At 38.5% G+C, this 21165-nt stretch overlaps 2 protein-coding genes across 2 annotated transcripts; one reads left to right on the top strand and one right to left on the bottom strand.

Moving 5' to 3' along the window:
- Positions 1–129: 129 nt before the first annotated feature.
- Positions 130–2741, bottom strand: LOC146482557 (oxidized purine nucleoside triphosphate hydrolase-like). Its single transcript, XM_085107040.1, has 3 exons — positions 2269–2741; positions 1744–1889; positions 130–690 (listed from the first exon to the last, which is right to left on the bottom strand). The coding sequence occupies exons 1-3, from the start codon at positions 2418–2420 to the stop codon at positions 518–520; spliced, it is 471 nt and encodes a 156-aa protein (XP_084963166.1). The 5' UTR covers positions 2421–2741; the 3' UTR covers positions 130–517.
- Positions 2742–4835: 2094 nt separating this feature from the next.
- Positions 4836–19040, top strand: LOC146482556 (eukaryotic elongation factor 2 kinase-like). Its single transcript, XM_085107016.1, has 12 exons — positions 4836–5006; positions 7338–7828; positions 9034–9071; positions 9735–9906; positions 10811–10963; positions 11572–11632; positions 12172–12289; positions 13497–13830; positions 14746–14895; positions 15755–15937; positions 16497–16621; positions 17182–19040. The coding sequence occupies exons 1-12, from the start codon at positions 4982–4984 to the stop codon at positions 17465–17467; spliced, it is 2136 nt and encodes a 711-aa protein (XP_084963142.1). The 5' UTR covers positions 4836–4981; the 3' UTR covers positions 17468–19040.
- Positions 19041–21165: the final 2125 nt, after the last annotated feature.

Here is a 21165-nt window from a genome sequence, read left to right as displayed (position 1 = left end):
ACAGGACCCACCAAACCACAAAATAGATGGTGGTTTCTGCCAGCACCCCACCTCCTCAACCTCAAAAGATGGTGTCTTTATGCACCCGTCCCCTCTATCCGGTAGTAAAAAATGACAATGAGATTCAAACCTCACTTTTCTTGTTTATCTAGCAATACTGACTCTTACCGACTGAATATTTGTGTCAACTCAAATTTTAAACCCAATACAATTTTGTTGGTAAATAACGTTCATGAGATAGGTGGCAGGTACTCTTTGAACAAACTTGTGATGACCAGTTCCCTTACAGTGATATCATGCTGTAATGTTTTCTATACAGTCTCAATCTTAAATTTTAAAACCCAAGTCTTAGTGTCTTGGGTTTACCATATGACACTCCCGTCAACGTGTTGGTAATGGTACCCATTCCCAGGCACTGTAACAAAACATCATGTTCCTACTTTTTTTTTTGACACATTTTTAAAATGCTAGGTATGTTTGGTAAGAACTTGAACAAAAGTAAAAACATTAAAAGATATTAATCAGCAAAAACTGGCTCCAGTGTGTAATCCAGTATTTCTGAATGTCCCTTAAACTTGAAATATCCAGAAAACTTCTCTCCTCTCAGCAAATATGGAAACCACAGTATGTCATCTGGCCACATATCACCAAAGGGAACCTCTGAGATAGCAAACCACTTGGGCCTCATTTCTAAAATGTAAATAAATAAATAAATAAATAAATAAATAAATAAATAAATAGAGCAGCTGTCAATTGAGTGTCGAAAGTAATATGGTGTTTGCTTTGGTTTTGCAGTACTAAGCTCTGTGACTGGTTAACAAAACTCGCGCCACTTTCTCAGTTACATGTATTTGCTTCAAATCATGGTGTTGTTTACATCTGTTGCGATTGGCCAGAGTTATTACTTTGGTTTTGGTTTTACGACACTCAATTGGAAACCGCTCTAAATACCAATAATCAAACAGTAAATCACCTGACAGACGCTGAGGTCCAGATATTAAAGTCACTGTTGACCTTACTAATGTGAATTTGTTGAATACCTCAACTTAACTTCCCTCCTTCTCACAAAAGAGAAATCAATAAATAAATTATGGTTCCTCTTTGAAACATGGGAAGGCAGGAGTGCAAGGTCGGAAGGCAGGAGAAATGGAAACACAACTGCTACTGTGTGTGTGATATTTGGCAATTTAAAAACTTTAAGGAGATGGGAGCTGCCTGCTGGCCTTCCAAGAACAACAATAATTTATGCAGTCTGATTTTTGATAGGAAGACTATTGAATTATACCTGTCTGACAAAGTATCGCAATTTTGCTACTTTATGTGTCAAAACAAACAAACAAACAATGTCAGTGAAAGAAAGGGTTTTTAATAAGATCCGAAGCCGCTAGCTTCTCTAGTGTAATGCTTACTGGATGGTATTATAAGGAATGAAAAACCTGTTTCTTCTAGCAGGGAAATGTGTTGACAATCATAACGCTTACAATAATTGTTTTCCATATTTTGTGCAAAAATATAACACCATGATATATTTGAATCACTCAGAATTCTCCTTTCCATTGTTAAGATCGATTAATTATTTTTCAATCCAATGTAATATAACAATGCATTGAATGAGGGAATTATATCCACTGATTAAAACAGAACACCTGCCCTGGCTGTGGCAGGCTCTAGTCTTATTGAAAGCACTAGAGAAAGTAAATCTGCGACAAAAATTCAAGTGGGTGAGAATACCAATATTTTTACCTTCTGATTCAGTTGGTGTTCCTTTGAACTGGTCGGTGGTAAACACATGAACTTCCATGATTTCAGGTTCACCAAGAAACTCAAACTTCAAAATCCCTGCCTGTTTTAGGTCGTCCACCGTGAGGCCTGACTCTTCCAGTAACTCCCTACATACAAGTAAATTGAAATGAGCTTTCCCAAAAAATACTAAAACAAAATTCTAACCCTGCCCCTCCCCCACCCACCCCCCCCCCCCCAAAAAAAAAATGTTCGTAAATGTATGTCAATGCATAAAATTCTCTGCATCTTCCCATCATCTCATCAGGATTTGGCAGTACAAGTCGGAACCTTCTTCCCTAACCTCCCCCACCCCCCCCCCCGCCGCTTACCAAATTCAGTCCTATCGACACCTACCTCCCCTCCCATAAAGACATAAAATGTACACACGCTATGTCTCTTGTGTATTTCAACTGATCACATCTAAATAAAAGAGTTCCAGTGCATTATCTATCTAACTCAAATAGGATACAAAGAAGTTAAGCTCACCTTTTGGCAGCCTGCAGTATTGTTTCATCAGTGTGTACTTTCCCGCCAAAACCATTCCAGCGCCCCACGCCAAATCCTCGCTTTTTCATTCCGAGAAGAACGTTCCCTTCATTTCGGATAAGCGCCAAGGTGTACAGCTTGATTTTGGTCATTTTTCCCTTTTAACACCGCGTCCAATGTTTCAACGACGACAATTTGGGAGTTTCAATGGATATTATACAACCTCACTCAAGTCAGACACGCGTGGCACTTGAAGCGTATGGAAACTTTCCTGTTCAAAGCGAAGTCACCTATTTAAGTTTTTATCAAAGGCAGTCCTGACTTCCGTGTTCGTCTTGTGTTGTTGCCGTTTCAATTCCTTGGATCGGAAAATAAAGAATGCTTTCCAGTTGCTGAGAAAACTGTGAATCCGCTCTAAAACTGCTCTCAAAACGATCGCTGTTTCGCGCGAAACAATTTGTTTATGACCAGTGGATTCAGCCAGTAAGATCTTCTCCATTGTGTATGCTTACGCGAAATGTCCCGTGTGCTCTTTTTTGCGTCTGACGTGACACGGGGTGGGGGAATGTTAGGCCGATCTGCCAGGAAGAAGTCTGGCCTGGATGCCTTCGTTTGACCATTTTCAACAAGCTAGTATCTTATATCTTCCTATGGTTTGCGTTACAACGGCAAAATTAAAAAAACGATTATAAAACAAAATTCTACATTATTCATATAAAAGAGGAAGCGACACCTGCAAGAAACTCCTTCTTCCTCGGCCTTTTCTTGTTCAAAAAGAGCGCCAAAATCATCAATGTACAGCCGAAATGTTTTTATTTCTTTCGGAATGCTTTGATCGACGAAACTTTACAACTCCGACGAACATAACAGAAGTAAGTAACTTTTGGCCGGAAACTGGGCAACACACTGAACGTGTCTTTTTTCGCGGTCCTCTAATCTGGTAAATTAACATATGCTCTACTTCCGTTGGCTTATTACCCTTTTTAAGCACACTCTACCATCCCCCCCCCCCCCAAAAAAAAAAAGAACAAATAAGTAAATAAAAAATAAAATACAATAATTGTTTTGTTTCCTAAGTGGTATCTTCTCTCGGAATAGTGGTTTCCCATACATGGACAGACTGAAATCTTATCAGTTCTTTCTCAAGCTTTTATGATAACATGGAACTAGTCAGCTCAGCAGTTAAACTCTGAAAATCGTCAATGCTGCATCTCCACGGTTGCAAAAATCAAACGAAAATCATAATTAAAAAAAAAAAATGGATTTACTTGACATCAATACATCACCCTGGGGAGATACATCGGTAAACTTTATTAAGAAAAAAAAGAAAGAAAGAAAGAAAGAAAGAAAGAAAGAAAGAAGAAGGAAATAATAATGTTAAAAAGTCAGGAGCGGATCAGTTTACAAGTACATATAAATTCCTACAAACAACTTCAATATGCTAGCTATCGGCCAATACAAACTCCTTGATGTATATTTCACGCCAATTTTGCCCTTATCCTGATTCAGAAAAGCCTTCAACGCATCCTAAACTTTGGACGTGACCAGCCAAACGAACGTGTGTGTAGGAGGCTACAATCTTGGACAGATTAAAATGAAAAATTAACCCCCCCCCCTCCCCCCAAATTCAATGATGAATTCACGCGCAAAGCAAAACGCGCCATTTTTCTATCATTGAAATGGGGGGGGGGGAGGGGTGGTCTTAATTTTTCATTTGATCTGTCCAAGATTGAAATCTTGAACAGATTAAAATGAAAAATTATTTATATACATTATTTAAACAGAAATTCCAATTCAGCGTAGCTGGTTTAAATGGAGATCTGTATAAAATAATAAGAATAAATAATCAAATATAGAAATGAAAGCAAATATCATTCAAAGAGTTCATGAAGGTGAGAAATTAACTAAGGTGATTTAGATGTTTCTTGACTCTCAGTTTAAAACTAGTGAGAGACTGATCATGACGTAAGTTACGAGGAAGAGTGTTCCAGGATTTGGCGGCATTGTACTTAAAAGATGTTTGAAATTTAGTAGTCTTGGCAAGAGGCAGGCGAATAAGGTCTTTGTTCCTAGTGTTGTAGTTATGGATCTGCTCCGAGGAGTGGAAGTCATCTAGCAGATAAGCTGGGGCCAAGCCATTGATACACTTATAGACCTGTATGCACTTTTGGTATTCTCTGCGGCATTGAAGGGATGGCCACTTCAATGTTTGCTGTATATCGGTATCAGTAGCCTTGCGACCCGCAATTATTCCCGCAGTTCGCTTGAGAAGACGGTCAAGGTAGATCTTGTTTCCCTGACCGCAACCATCCCACACAACGCAACAGTAATCGAATAACGGTAGAACCATAACCCCTTCTCCCCCCAAATTCAATGATGAATTCGCGTGCAAAGCAAAACGCGCCATTTTTCCATCATTGAAATGGGGGGGAGGGTTGGTCTTAATTTTTCATTTGATCTGTCCAAGATTGTAGATTGTAGATTGTAGATTCAATTCCGCCAAAATGCTCCACCTCTCCCCACCTCCACCCTGACCGAGCGTTTTGGCGCTGGCTTGGGACCGAATCCCTTATGTAGGACCACCCGGTTTGCAGATGGCCGATCGATGAGTGTGTTCTGCATCTATGGTTTTATTTCCATGTTCCACGCTTTCTCTTCCTTTACATCTTTTACTGTCGTCGACGAAGGTTGAGTATATTAATGTCTCACTGCCATGGAAAGTTCTCAACGAAGTGAAGGTAAGTGTCAAGTTGTAATTGTTTACAACCTAAGCTAATTAATTCTTAAAGGTTAATGGTCCAATTCTGAAAAATATTCGCCTCAATAACTCTTATAAACTGTAACTAGTTACCTGAGAATTTTTTAGAATTTCTGGTACAGTTTTGGCTTTTAGCAGCGAAGAAGAGTAAAATGAGCCTTCAAACACATCAAATAATCGAATTCTTGCACACTCGACCGGCTATCGATAAAGAAAGGGCACAGCTTTTGGGTGGATGATAAAAGGATCAAGGTATACAATTTAGCTCTGCTCGGCCATTTAATATGGAGTTATGTAATCAGGCCGGGAGCGTTTTCGCAATTAGAGGGCACATCAGCTGTAAGAGACAGAAAAGAAAACAATGGCAAAGCAGGACTTTCTTTTCCTTGTTTTGTTTCCTGCGCGTCATAGCTGCGCATATATCTCGGTGCGTGACAACATGCACGGTTTTTGTTCACTGTAACTGGACTGCGCCAATTGCCCGGAATTTCATTAATGTTCAAGTTTCTTATTTGAACCTTTATCTTTATGTGAAATGGATCAGATGGAGAAACTGATTTCTGATGTAAGCTTAATAAACCAGTTTTTATAGAGCATATAAATATTAATTTTGTTGATAAACTGAAGGTCAACGCTGACCTTGATTGTTAAGTGAATAGCCCAATTTCGATATATTAAAATTCTGCCTGAAACAATAAACATCACTGGGAGGCTCCGGGGAATAAACCCATATAAACTCTACAATTTATTCCCTGGAGCCTCGAAGTTATGTTATTGTTTCAGGCTGAATATTAATGTATCGAAAAATGGGCTATTACATAGAGGGGGGTGAATAGGTCTACGGATCGGCGGATTTGGTAAATATTTTAGCCCGGATTCTGGATTCAGAGCGAAATTTTAACGGATCTGCGGATCCTATGATCACAGCGGATCGCGGTTTTATCCAGTTTTGGGGCCCGGATTTTGGATTTTGGTTGTTAGGAAGTTCAAGTTTGCTCTTTTTTCTTGTATCTGCAAGATTTTGTTTCGATACAGACGTTGGTTACATAAATATTTCGTTGATAGTCATCCTCAACGCTAAAACACAATATCCCGCAAGGCAACTCCAACAACTGAAGTCATTGTATCTCGCGTATCATCTAACGCGGCAAACAATTTGCGGATTCGGATTTAGTTGATTTTTTGAGCGGATCGACAGATTCAGCCATTGATTTTAGCGGATCGGCGGATTTACATACCCCTATTCACCCCCCTCTACATAGTTACTTGATTTTACATTTGAAAGTTTGAAATTATTTTTAACTGATTAGTTATTTGTATTTGTTATTGTTTCCGTGAAAGTTCTGAAAAAAAAAAATGCCCAGTTTGGGTCAAATAAATTAATGTTCTTCCAAGTGACTGGCACAGAAAGCCATATCTTCCCCATGGAAGGTACTTTGGTTGGACCCCCCCTCAGAATTTCCAACGACCTTCTCTGGGGTGGGTATGGATATCTTCTGGAATCATACATTTTGAGACCATATTATTCAGCCGTGGGTTTGAAACTGTTTCTAAGAAACTTGTGCAAAACAACATAATCTTTGCAGAGCCTCATCATCTCTTGTGGAAAGGAAGATTCTGCCAGCAGGGTGAACTTTCTAGTCCTTCTATCCCCGAGGGATCATGTTTCATTAACTCCATTTTACTATTTATTAAAACCTAATTTTAAGTGGACAGTTTAACACAAGGAAAACAATATTTTAGTATTGAGTTTAATCAGTTTTTCCTGTTTTTGTGTTTGAACAGAATATGCTAGTTCGTGTAAGTGGGTTAAATATGTAGAATCTACACTGGATTCATTTTTTTCCTGAAATTATTGAAACATATAGCAGTGAGGTTTTAAACAGTTTAAGGACGGTGCGTACTAATAGTCAGAGAAGTATTTTTGTTTGGTTTATGGCTATGCGGGGAAAGCAGATCTTAGCAAGGGGTATTGAAATCCAAAAAGAAATTTGGGGGTAACCACACATTTTACAGAGATAATTAAGCAACAATTATTCTTAAAACAGTAAAATACAAAGAAATGTATGGCGTTTTGTTCAAAATGGAAGCTTTTTTATCTCTGAAAAATGCATGATAATTTTCTTTTTGGATACCAAGAGCACTTGCTAAGTTCTGCTTTCTCCGCATAGTTTTAAAGCGGGCAAAAATATCCCTGTATTTAGTAGGCACCACCCATAGGAAACCTGAATATCTCGAGATGCGCAGAACGTATGCCCAGTAACAAAAGTAGGCACCGTCCTTAAATCCAAATAATTGTATTCCTTTCCAGAAAATGCACAGTCTTTGATTTTCCAAGAAGATTCCTTGAAGCTGACTGGTAAAGATCATTGTTGTGTGAATAGACCTTCTAAGGTGATGTCAGAAAATGGCTGCAATGGTGATGAGACTGAATCAGGTGGTGATGAAACATCACACGATTGGAATGAAGAAATTGGATCACTATTAGATGACGATGTTACAGCCAGAGAATCGACTAACACCCAGGGCAAGGAAGATGGCTCTAATTACCAAGAAAGAGCTAATTCTGAATCAGTGAATAACCAGATTAATAAGGAGGAAAAGAAAAACCATCGTCCAAAGCGCCTACATCACCATTTAAGTTGGCAGAATGCTTTGAAAAAGGCACAGAGTCTGCCTGATCCCTGGGAGAAGTTTCACATCGATGATTCCTGTCCCACAGAAGTTGCTATCAGGCATCGGTATAATGCACTCAAGAAAAATTGGGTGCAGGATGAAGTGAGAGTTAAAATGGAAGCATTGGTGAGTTTCAGACTTACATATTTTTGTGGATGTGGATGTGGATGCGTGCCAGTTGATAGGGAACTTGAGCAGCGACGACGGCGACGCCAACATTAATGTAACTCGAAAATACAACTTCATTTTACATAAATTTTGCTACTTTGTGATTATTTTAACTTGTTCAACTTGGACAATAACACAGGGACCAAATTGTTAGGAGTGGTTTTCAAGTTAAGAAAGAGAATGAACAATTCACCATCTTGTGCTCACGTTCTCCACAAAACTTTGAATTTGATCAGCTCATGTTGTTTTACAGAGGACGGCAAAGAATGCACCAAAATTTAAAACGCCCATGCAGAGGGTTGTTTTTCCTCATTGAATCTATTGTTTTGCGGCATTGTCATTGCTGTCGCCATCTTTGTTGCTAGGGTCCCTATGGGGTAATCGTAGGGTGGCCAATAGGGCATTTTCATTATTGCTTCACTTGACTTATGCTGTACGCTGTAAACTACTTATTAAGGGGGTGTGTGATGTTCATGTCTTGAGATATTAGTATGACATGCACAGTCTTACACCAAAAGTGCAAACATGAAAATAATGATAGTTTTTCATGATGCATGCAACCCTGGAAGCAAATTTTGACAAAATTATTTCAAGTTTGTAATAATGAAAAACAGCTAGTACTTGTTTTAATGATGTCTGTTATAATGTTATGTGGCTAAATGTAATGTAGGGAAGGTTAAAGTTGGCTCAATGCTGGTCAGCGTTTTCCTCTCATCATGGCTCAGGAGTGACCTTTGAGCTCTCTGCTGGGGGGCACCCCATGGTTCACATTGCATTTGCTTGCTTGGTGACCTTCAAGATAGGTCATTTTGCTTGCCTTAACCTCCTTCCCCGTGCCTGATTGCTGCCTGGCTCCACCAACCTTCTAGGCGCCAGCTCCCAAGCACATCTATTGTTGATGAATTTAAACAGCATATGAGAAGAAAAAGTGGAAGAAGACTAGAAGAAGAAGAAGACGATGACAACGAAGACGAAGACGAAAACGAAGAAGACGAAGACGACATGTCTCATGGGTCAGGTTACTTGTACATCTTCATCATGATGAATGTGGCAAACCTGGTCACTTAAGCAAAGTTATAATGTGGATAATTAAAAAAAAAAAAAAAAAGACAGCTGAATCCCCAGTTTAGGACTGAGTGTTGTTGTGTATATTTTCTTTACAGCCGTTTGATCAAGGAGCCATGAGGGAATGTTTCAGATTGTAAGTACAATATATCCCTGGGGGGTTCTCCTCGGAGTTTTTGGTAGGGGTGTGGGGCTGGGTTTTCCAAACCCTGACCCAATTTGAAACCAAAAGATGTAATTTTCTGGTACCCTTTTTCGGACCTGGCCTCTAAAATTCATACCCATTTTCAGACCTGGTTTCCCGACTCCATACCCATTTCTGTAAAAATTATCCATACCAGTTTTTAGACTTCAAGATCAAAATGGTTAAAATCTATACCCTATTTCAGACCAAAACAGCTCAAAAAACCGTACCCTTTGGCACTGCACAGACCTGTATGACTTATATTTCGGAGTTACCCACTGCCCCCTCCTGCACTTATGTCCAGAAATGCACCTAACCCTGAATTTGGGTACTTCATATAAAGCAAGCCTTTTTGTCGTTTTCACATGACTTCATGTTTGACAGAATTATGTGTGTTTTAGTGAGAATTAAGGTTAGGGGACACCTTGTGATGGCTATCATACAGTTCATGAATCTCATTAGCGTGCATTTCTGGACATATCTCCCCTCTTGGGAATATACCTGTCACATATATATACTTAACTACCCCTTTCAATTTTGTATGGGAGCTCCCCTGGAACATTCAATCTTTTTGTCTTCTATATTTAACTAAAATGTGCATCTTTTACTTCACAGGAAAAAGTTATCAAATTTCTCAAAACACATGAATTGGAAGCATGCTGCAAACTATGTTGCAAAGCAGTATATTGACAAAGTTGCCAGGAATGTGTATTTTGATGACGTGAAATTACAGATGGATGCTAAGCTATGGGGTGAGGAGTACAACAGATACAATCCACCAAAGAAGGTTTGCTATAAAATGAAAATTATGTGATGTTACTGGAGAACTAACTATTATTTCTCCCACATTGCTAGTGGCAATCCCAACCTGACAATCATAGCCTGACCTGTATTAACAAACACCATTGACTCTTAATTTGGAAGACTAACATTAAAAACGTTTTTTTTTTTATAAACTGAGTTATGGCAACAGCCTTCCTTACAGGTCACAATCTTTCACATTGCTAATAACTGTAAATTAGCTCTGTTGAGCTCCAGCTTCTGTACTAAAGGCTCCCATTTCAAGCTCAGATTTTTTGATATCCCCCCCACCCCACCCCCTTCCGTGTTAGAAAACACAAAATAATACTTCAAAACTCAGGCCTACCAATCATGGTGAAAACTGTCTTGTTATCAGCCAGGTTATGAAAACTTGGAGTTGAATGTGTGGAAGCATTATTGTGCTAAGGCAAAAAATACATATTCTGTGATGCATGACCTGTTAGTTAGTGCTTAATTATGTTTCAGTTATGTGGTCAAATTTGGGAAAAGGTATGTTAAGTTTACCTCAAGGCTTGTGATTTGAAATGAGCTGTCCATCTTTATTAAGCCCCCCTTACTAACAACCCCCCCCCCTCCTCTTAAGGCCTGTACGTATTAATAAGCCCCTTCACCAAACCTTAATAGAGCTTGTAAATCTGCCTCAGACATGTAATTATGAGATGTAATTTCAACTTTTGGGACATTTAACCCCACATCTTTGTTATAAATTATGTTTAGCGAAATAAAAGTTGACTGGTGAATATGTTTTTGTGTCAAGATTACAAGCTTAATCGAAGTGCAAAAGTTTGAGGGTTCTTGAGTTGAGTTGAGTTGAACACTGGTTTTTGCTTAATTACTAATGCAGATTTGTTTTAACCTGCACTATGCAGGTGGATATCTTTCAGGTCTGTGTGATTGAAATGAAGGAAAGAGAAGGATCACCTCTGTTTCACTTAGAACATTTTATTGAAGGAAAGTACATTAAATACAACTCAAACTCTGGCTTTGTGCTCAAAGATGAAACTCTTCGCTGTACTCCTCAGGTGGGTTTGTTACATGGCATGCTCAAAACATTTCATAAGTAAACCAGTGGAGTGGCTTATTTAGTTTAAAGGAAACCTCCACTCTTGAAATAAATCAATGTTAAATTGTTGAAAATTTCGTTGTTAAACATGGAATAATATTTCTGCGTCAGAGAAAACAGACTTTGATTATCGCCTATTTTCCCTTTTAAATTTGCCGGGCGCTGCCATCTTGGAGTTCATGAGGTAATATGGTTGCTCAATTGTTTTACACAAAAGAATTTCTGCTCACTGACAATCGCGGCAACCGTATGGCGTCATAAAATCCAAAATGGCGGCACCCGGGAAATATAAAATCGAAAATAGGTGATAATCATATCTAATTTTTAGCACACTTGAATGTCACTTCTACTTTCTGAACTAAAATTTAGAATTTAAACACTGTTTCGGAAAATTTACCGTCAATTTGTTGTCGGAGTGGAGGTTCCCTTTTATAAGATTCCCTCTGGCTGGATGAACTTTTATGCAAAGTCCACTAGAATAATTATATTTATATAAATCATTTACATTTAATTTTCTTTGCATTGTATACTTCTCTTAAACAATCATTGTTTTTTTTTCAATTGCAGTCTTTTAGTCATTTTACATTTGAACGGTCTGGCCACCAGTTGATTGTAGTTGATATCCAAGGTATTTAAGATCAATATTTTGTAACAGATAGTTCTGATTTCTATATGTTCTGTAGGAAATACATAATCTCAATTGGGAGGCGGCATGGTCGGGTGGATAGGGCACCGGACTTGAAATCCGGAGGTCCTGGGTTCAATTCCCGCTCTGACCACTAGCTGGAGTTGTTTCCCAGTAGCCCAAGTTCAACTCCTCTGCCACCGTTATAAATAGCCAGCTGGTCTGCCTCCCATCAGTTTGGGAATTCAGGGAATTCTGTATCAAGTCACCTGGGGAAATACTGAATTCTACCTCAAAGTCAGTGAAAAGTCGAGGAATTTCTTTTTTTAGGCTAGCCACTTGGTTTGGGACAGGATTTCCTTGTTGGCAAAGGTGATGTTTCAAAAGGCAGCTATGGAGGATTGGTTTCTCTAGCTTCATCGCTGGATTTCTTGGGAAAAAAAATTGTTTTCTGCGGAAAGTCAGGGAATTTTTATTGTTTTGATAAGTGGCAACCCTGCTTTAAATGTATGCTGCCAAATTTGTTATGAATATGTTTGCAGGAGTAGGTGACCTGTACACAGATCCACAGATTCACACGGCAGATGGTCAGGGGTATGGTGAGGCCAACCTTGGTCCACGAGGTGTCGCACTGTTCTTCAGCTCCCATAAATGCAACAAGTGAGTTCTGCACTCTTCTTCTGACTGTTTATCTGTAAAAATTTAATAGCAAGTTATTTTATTTTTTATTTGTCCTGGATGAGCTCTAGATTAATGTTTTTCCTTGATTAAGCAACCACCCGTGATAAATTACCGATAATTGCCTCTTTGGTGTGATAAAAACTTATAATAAATTAACGGCCATTCATTGACAAAGTTATGAAAGGAAGTTTATAATAGTGTATGAAGTACAATGTAAGAGAAAGTTAAGTAGATAAATGAGACCTTTAGATTTGAGAGCAAGTACTCATAGAACAACTTCTAAAATGTGTTGAACAAGGCACATCCCCCGGAACTCTTGCTCCTTCCTGTTGTTTACCAGCAGATGACGAGGCTTTACAAACCGCCAAGATTGATGCGACAAGTGACTATCTAATTATTCAAGCTGGATTTGAAAGTGGCAGTCGCAACCATATTAATTTTGTTTGTATTTGGAAAGTTGCAATGTACACATTCTCAAATAAATAAATTAGAACAACAATTGTCTAATTGTCTAATCATTCAAGCTGGATTTGAAAGTCACAGTCGCAACCCAATTAACTGTGTTTGTATTTGGAAAGTTGCAATGCACACATTCTCAAATAAATAAATTAGAACAATAATTATTGTCCAATAAATTGTCCAAGATTCAAGCCAGTTTATTCATGCTGAAAGCTTAAAATAAGTGCTCAGGCCAAGGAAGTATCATGAACAAAGAAGCTGATTGTTTTTTTTTATGTGATACTCAGTTACGCCCCAGTAGTGATCAGCACATAATTTCTCCTTACAAAATCACTACTTAATCCACCATGTAAGTCATGAGAATAAAGATAATGATCATCAGATATAAAATTTCCTGATATGTAAACAAATTCTCCCAATTAGTAACATAAGAAATGAATCAAGAACAGTTAGGAGAATAATCTTTATGTGTGTTGATACTGGAGCTTAAAGGGTTAACCCTTTAACCCCTAATATCAAAGAACACATTCTCCTATCTTGTCCCCATACTTTTCTTATAAAAGTACTGGGGAGAAGTTATTAAAATATCAAGAAAATTCATCTTGAGTGATCGTATCCTTAATTCTCATGACCTCAGGGGTTGAATGAGCGTCGATATTTTAAGGAGAAATTTGATGCTGATCACTGTTAGGGCTTAAAGGGTTCAAAGCAAGTTATCATTTTCCAGAATCTGTGAAAGCCTGGGATTGTCTCCATTTGACCTGAGTGTGGAAGAAATGGATCGAATAGACACCGCTTTGAAGAACATCCAAGACTCAAGCACCATCCTGAGAAGTTCTGAGATGTGTGTGTCTCCTGGTCGTAAAATCTCCTCCACTATATATGATATGACAGAGTATCTGGCCCAGTCTCCTCCTCCTTCACCATCTCTTTCAGAGCCAGACTCGCCCCTTTCATCATTGCCTCCCACTGATGGACTGTCGGGATTTTCAAGACAGATCTCAGATCCAGATTCTTCTGGGACTGAAAGTGAGCATAGCGATGTTTTCACCGAAAATGAGGTCAGTGGTGAATAAAATTTAAGTAGATATTATAATTATTTGTAACTTAATAAAATATTTTCCACTTCATTTTTCTATTGTAAAGGTACTTTCTGTTAGTCAGAATTGGCCTGCAGGGTTTTCAACTGTTTTGTAAAGTAGTGGACATACTTCTGAAAGCACCAGACGTGAATGTTTTCATGGCGCCATAAGGCGCCTCGCGAGCGCCGAAGGCGCACATACCTAGGGGGATGTAGGGGCATGCTCCCCCATGAAATTTTTAAATAGAATACTCAGAAATGCCATTTCCAGCATTTCTGAAACCAAGGAAACTGTTTCCTAGGCAATGCTGGCACTCACTAAAATTCTCTTTAAAAGTAAATTACCTGAATGAAAATGGTCAGTTGGTAGGGGGAAGGGGGGGGGGGGGAGAATGGCAACAACAGAATTTTCATTGGCTTATCATTGCGAATTTATTTGATTTTCAAAAATGTTTGGTAACTTGATCTCAAAGTACCGGACGTGGAATGGCAAACGACCGGACGAAACGTCCGTTCTCCGGCCTCAAATGAAAACCCTGGGCCTGTAAGTTAAGGTTGGTCAGTTTGTGAATTGAATGCACAATTTTCCAGGGCTAGTTCTACAAATTACTTAAAGAAATATATACTTTCTGAAATTGTGTACTATTTTGAAGAAATTTGAAGGAGTGTCATGTTACCAATCCTTCAAATTGGGGCACATTCCTTTTGTGAACTGACAAGTCTGGATGGCACATTCTGACAAATGGATAATAGATAGCAGTACCCTAAATTCCCCAACACTGTGAATTCTTCTAAAGTTGTAGCCACTGAGTTAAGCAACATTCAAAATGCTTCAAATTATCTTAATTTTTTCTCTCATGTACTAAAGGCATGAATTTCCTTCCATTCGCTTTAGGATTCAGATGAGAGGCATTCATTATTTCCTGCAGATAGCATGTTACGTAAGGCATCAAGTGTGTTTGCTGAGGTAGAACTACTTCAGAAGTTACGTGCTGAACAGGAGGAAAGGCAGAAAAGAAAGAAGAGTGTTTCTATTCTGGGGCAGGTCAGCAGTTGGTAATTAATAAAACTAGACAAATTGTCAACCTGTTTCCTTTTGAGAAATTTACTAATGGGAAGGAAAATAGCCCGCTTGTTAAGTATTGCTTAGTGGCTTTTATCTGAGTGGTTTTTCTTCAGGATTATAAGACCCAAAAGTGAGAACCACCAGGTTGTACTTCACAATAAACAGCACAACAGGAAAGTCCTGCCTAATAGCTTTCATTTGAATTGACAAACTTCATGTTTTCATCCAGAGACTTATAACTTTATGGAGCTACCTTGTAGAATGGTGACTCTCAAGGATTCGATCCACAGACTCAAAAGTTATAATCACATTAAAGGGGCCAGTCTCTATGATTTTGCTGTATTTTAGTAAAAACTGCTCAAACATATGACAAAGAACCTTTTTACTAACATGAAATTGCTCCTAGAGCACCAGGAAGAAAATATTAAGTGATTTCTCCAAGGAAGAACTAGCTATAACCAGTTTCTAGCGACTTCTCTAAAATACGCAGGAGGAACTTGAAAAACTTGACCAATTTTTCCAAGTTGCAATCCATTTCCATCCTAGCCATCTGCAGCTAAACATAAATAATGCTAGTTTCTGTGTACAAGTATGGTTATCTTTACCAAAACTGAATCATTATTGTAACGATTCTATTGATTCCAATATGCTTTCTGGCCATTCAAAGTGACATCAAAATAGGTGACACTGCCCCTTTAGCAAGACCCAATCGTGCTGAAGGAACCCTAATTCTTTCTGCACCTGTTGCGTACCTAGTACTCTGACTCATAACAAGGTCAGCATGAATGAAATGTTTTCTTTGCCATGCCTGGTGTTTACTTTTATTTTCTACGACCAGGTTCATCTGGAATTTGCCAAGTGCAATGAAATTGGTCGCTTCACAAACAACGAACCGCAGATGGACTGTGCTATGTTTCATCTGGAGCAGGCTGCAGCTTGCGGTGATTTACAAGCTTTAATTACAATGGCTGAGATTAATTTACAGCTTCCTCATGATATACTGGCTTCAGCAGCTGTACAGGTAAGGATCTCATAACCGTATGCCAGCTTATGCCTGTCATGTGGGTGTGTGTAGGTCTAGTTGTTAATAGGACATTTTTGACCACTATGGCATCATTTTACTTAACTACCAGAATCCTTCTGGTTTTTGTTTTCTCATGCTTATTAGAGCTATAATTGTTCTTTGCTGTCCACTGGGATTACAAAATTTGCATTTGAAAAGGAAGAAAACGAAATGAATTCTGGTAGTTGTATTAAAATGACACTATCATAAAAATGGTCTATTCATACCAAATCGTTATGGAAACTTCTCAAATCATTAATAATTCATGGGAAAACAAAGGAAATCACTACCTTGGAGGAGGTTTGGAAATGGGATCTTAATTTTTATAAAGTGTGGTGAACGTTTCCTTTGAATTTCTCCAAGAATTATGAATGGTTTTAGAAGCTATACCAAACACTCAAAAAAGGGTATCATCCTATTATGAACAAGGAGTACTTGTTGTACTTAAATTCTTTTATTGTAGTTGTTAAAAATCTGCTTCTGTTTTGTTAAGGTGTGAATTTAATTTGCTTGCTAGGAATCTGAAGAGGCAATAAACCGGGGCGTGGAGTACATGCTACAAGCAGCTACTCTAGGAGACAGACAAGCCATGGTTTACATGGCCAAGGCGTATGAAACTGGAAAAGGCTTGGGCTCTCAGAGGTACAGTACGAACACGTTGTTTCTGTACTTTTCTTATCACTGTATTATATTCTTGGTTAATTAAGGACGGTCCCTCTTTTTGCTACTACACAACGCAATATGTGTTTAAATTTTGCAGAACACATATTGCGCTGTTTAGGACTATGTGGGAAAAGCAGATCTTAGCAAGGGTTGTTGGAATCCAGGACGAAAATTATGGATAACAACAGATTAAAAAGAGATAATCAAGCTTGGGAAGTCTGGAAAAAAATACCGTACATTGCAGTTTACGGCTTTTTCGAATTGTTAAAAAGTGCGTAGTTGTCCCCAATTTTACTTTGGATTTCAATAGCCCTTTCTTTACCCGCGGAGTCATAAACTGTGCAAAATACGTTTGTGTTAGGAGGCACTGTCCTTGTATGCACCTTTCTGTTAATAGTGTGCTAATTGGACTGAGTAGGAGGATTACTCAAGGCTGTCACTGTTTTCAGGATTCCCAGTAACGCATACTGCTAGGATTGGAATGTCAATGTGTGGCATATGCGCGATGGTATAAATGTGATGGTATATTTGTGTTTCAGGGCCCGCAGCTGGGTGGAGGCAGCTAAGTGGTATAAGAATGCTATTGATATTGTGGATGAGAATGATGATCCACAGAACACACTCCACACTGATCCTAACTACACACTGTATGCCGCACACGCTCACCTGTATCACCAAGGAGGTTATCAACTGGACAGGGATCCTCAGACCGCGGGAGACTTGTATTCAGCTGCCGGCGATTTGGCACTCGCTGCTATGAAGGGCAAGATGGCTAATAAGTATTATGCGCTGGCTGAAGAGGCCTGGGCTGAATTAGACGAGTGACGTGGGGGCCAATCTAACTCTGTGGTCTTGCAGCTTATGCTGTGTTAAAAATATTTATCGTGGTTAGCGCGTCGGACTTTCGATGGGACGGTCGGAAGATAGAAGGGTTGATCGCTTCATTGCTGTGTTGTTTCCTCATGCAGATATGAAACTTTGCTCCACATTGTCTCTCTTAGTCAAGAGCCGGTTGATCAAAGAGCGAATAACGTTATCCAGTGGATAAATCAATATCCGTCGGATAAAATGTACTCCAACTAATGCACTTTATGCACTGAATAATGTTATCCACTCTTTGAACAACTGGGGCCAGATGTTTAAATGGCGACATACTGCTGGGGATAACCATTCAATAGACTAGTATCCCATCTAGGGGGAGTAGCAATGCTCCTAGTTGCTTCAAGCCGGGTTACGCCCCGGTCGTGCGGGCTTCTTAGGCTAGTCTTAGGCTCGTAGTGCGACTTAAGCTGATACCTTTGCCTTGTTAGAAATCACTTTCAAGCAAGTAACAAGGAATAGCTGTTATTTCACTAGAAAACCTTTCCAAGAAAAAAAGTATGGTATATACAAAAAAAAAAAGATAACGCTTGTAATCGAGTGATTTCAAAAGACCTGTGCCGGCAATAGATAAACAAACAAACAAACAAGCAAACAATTTATTAATCACAGTATTTATTTTTTTACAGGCTTTTTGAAATCACTCTGTGTCCAAGGTTAAGAATATAAAGACATTGACAAACACATTGAGTATTATATTTAAATAAGAAATCAGATTATGCTTTATTTCAACGAACAAAGAAAATATGTATACGGATTTTCAAATCTCGTAAGTAACACGAGGAACAATGTTTCATCCGATGTGGTTGGAAAAACGGGGCACAACCGAGGTTTCTTTAAACTTCAAGGTGTTTAGAAATTGGATGAAACACTCTTTCGAGTGTTTGAAATGGCTTCTCGGACGATTAATAATTCTTGGAGAATTTCAAAGCAAAAGTTCACCAAATTTTATGAAAATTAAGATCACATTCACAGTAGTGATTTGCTTTGTTTTCTATTCATGAATTATTCATTCGCTTGAGAATCATCACTACTGGCTAGCTTATAGGTCGAAAGACAGGTTGCTGTGTTCTCAGGCGAACTAGCGTGAGTAGAAGGGATGGGTCAAGAGACGACTGAAATGTCATACATGTAGTGACTACCAATCAGCTGACCAATAATCGCGGAGGCGCATATGCGACGTTCCTGTTTCATTAGCGAAAAAAAAAAGAAAGAACAAAAAATAAAAAAATATATAGGCTCCTTGTGGAAAGCTGAAAATTTAGGTAATTATTGGCCTAGCTAAATTAATGTACACGTTACTCCAGAGTTAGGAATTTATAAATTTTAAACTGTTACACAAATTAGGGTTTTGCCCTCAAGAGAGGGAGAGAGAAAGAAAAAGGTACAGAATTTAATGGAGTATGCTTTGTTCCTGCACAATACTTGTATTAATATTGCTACACTTGTAAAGTGAATTTCTGTGCTAATAAAAGTTGGCGTTTGCTAGAAATATAAATAAAATTAGTACTTTAATACACACGGTGTTAAACTGTTTTCCAAAAACTCATTAATAATTCATAAGCCCATTGATCTATCAAATGGTCGATAAAACATCACGTGCAGTGGTTTTAAAACCTGATAAAACCTCCTCCTTATTAGTATGCGGTGTTTAATGTTTTCCTCGCATGCTAATTTCCAACGTTCACAAAACCATCATTGTTATGAACTCTCTTGACACACGCTTTTCCAGGAATGTTTTTGAAGCCGTTTAAAAAACTCGCAGCACATGTTTTATCGGGTCTAAAACTTCTCGGCTGCTCCTCGTGGTTTTAAATCGCGATAAAACACTGCTGCTCGTGTTTAAAACATTACTTAAAAATGCGTCGACGAAACTGACACTTTATAAAAAAAAAAACAAATAGAATAAGTATTCCTTCTATTTATGTGACTATTAACTTTAATTCTTAACTACAGGTATTGTTGTTATTTTTTCCTGTAAACTATACACAACTCCACAAGCTTTTAGCTTTACACTTTTTCCACCCATCGTGAGTTTCTATCGTTTCTATCAAATAGAATAAAGATTCTCGCAGTTTGTACGCAACTTAAGAAGTGGCGAAAAGAAAGCCTGAATAAAAAATTCAGGCTTGAACAGGATTCGAACCCATGACCTCTGCGAGCTCTACCAACTGAGCTATCAAGCCAACTGGGAGCTGGTCATATTGTGAGTTCGTAATAGTAAAACCAAAACCAAAGTAATTACTCTGGCCAATTGCAACAGATGTAAACAACACAACGAGCCAATCAAAATTCGAAGAAAATACATGTAACTGGCGCCAAGCGCGGGAAAACGCGTGGGCCCAAAACACGATTGGTTTTGGTTTGGATTCCCATTGGTCGAGAAAGTGGCGCGAGTTTTGTTAACCAATCAAAGAGCGTAGTAATGCAAAACCAAAGGAAACGCGAAATTACTTTCGACACTAATTGAAAACCGCTCTATATATACCCGTGAAGGATGAATAAATGAATATCAATAATCCTTTGATTTGTTTTTTACAATAGCATGGAAAAAATACGAACGAAATTGGCTTTATTTTCCCTCGAGAAAGCGCGCGCGTTACATCAGACGTCATTTTTGTCTGTACTCTAAAAGCAATGGTTACGCGGAGCCAATCAGCGCGCGTGAATTTTGACATGTTGTAAAAGATATTCTGGTGTGTGTAACTCTACAGAGGTGGGAAGTACCGGGGATAAATGTCAACTAAATGCCAAAAAAACAAAAAACAAAGAAGATATGTCTAAGAATATCACAAGATTTCAGAGGAATAAATCAGCGAAACTAAACATCAATTTATTTGCGTAGGTAATTACATGATCAGTGAATTATTTGATGAGTAGATCTTTCTAAGGCGAACAAAAATTGAATGAGCGCCGCGAAAGCAATCCGTGAGCTTTTGTAAACTTGGTCACGAGAAAAAAATCATGAAAAAGATACAAATACGAGAAAATCGTGCGATATTTAGTTTATACCCAAAAACACAAGCCATGGTATCTCCTGTCTCCAAAACTCAGCTACACAAGCTTAGCCTGTTAGTGAACGTGGCATCCATTCGTTAATTTTATTCATACTCTATAAGAACTGTATGAACGCCGGCATTCTTGAAAATGCTTCAAACAACCGTTTTGCACCTGCTTACATTACTTAAAGAACTTTTAAAAATGAATTAGACCAGAAAACAACAACAACAATTTATTTACAGATTTAGATTATATAAAGGGCTTGTCAATAGCCACAAAGCTAGTCGAGGCGGGACAAGACAAAAAAAAAAAGGACTGGCCAAGCGGAGAAGTTGTCAGCTTTCACGGTGGTTAATGACAATGATTAAAAATAGAGAAAAAAATTATCCACTGAACGGTTAGTCTCCCTCGCAGCCGTTTTTAGTGGCGTCACGCAACGCTCCTCCCCACGCGACGACACTTAAAACAGCTGCAAGGGAGACTACTTAGCGGTTGGTTAATTCGTTTCGTTTTATGCGCATTTGATCATATAAACATTTTAGTTTGCGCATTAAAAATACTAAAATATTATTAACATTATTTTTGTTATTACTGATACATGTATTATCTTTTGCGTCCGTTTGAGTGTAAGTTAATAGACGCTA

Source organism: Pavona decussata, unplaced genomic scaffold, assembly GCF_977016875.1.
Source record: "Pavona decussata unplaced genomic scaffold, jaPavDecu1.1 SCAFFOLD_45, whole genome shotgun sequence".
In the NCBI taxonomy this organism is placed as follows: domain Eukaryota; kingdom Metazoa; phylum Cnidaria; class Anthozoa; order Scleractinia; family Agariciidae; genus Pavona; species Pavona decussata.
Note: the sequence above shows the minus strand (reverse complement) of the source record. Positions and strands in the feature narration are given on the sequence as shown.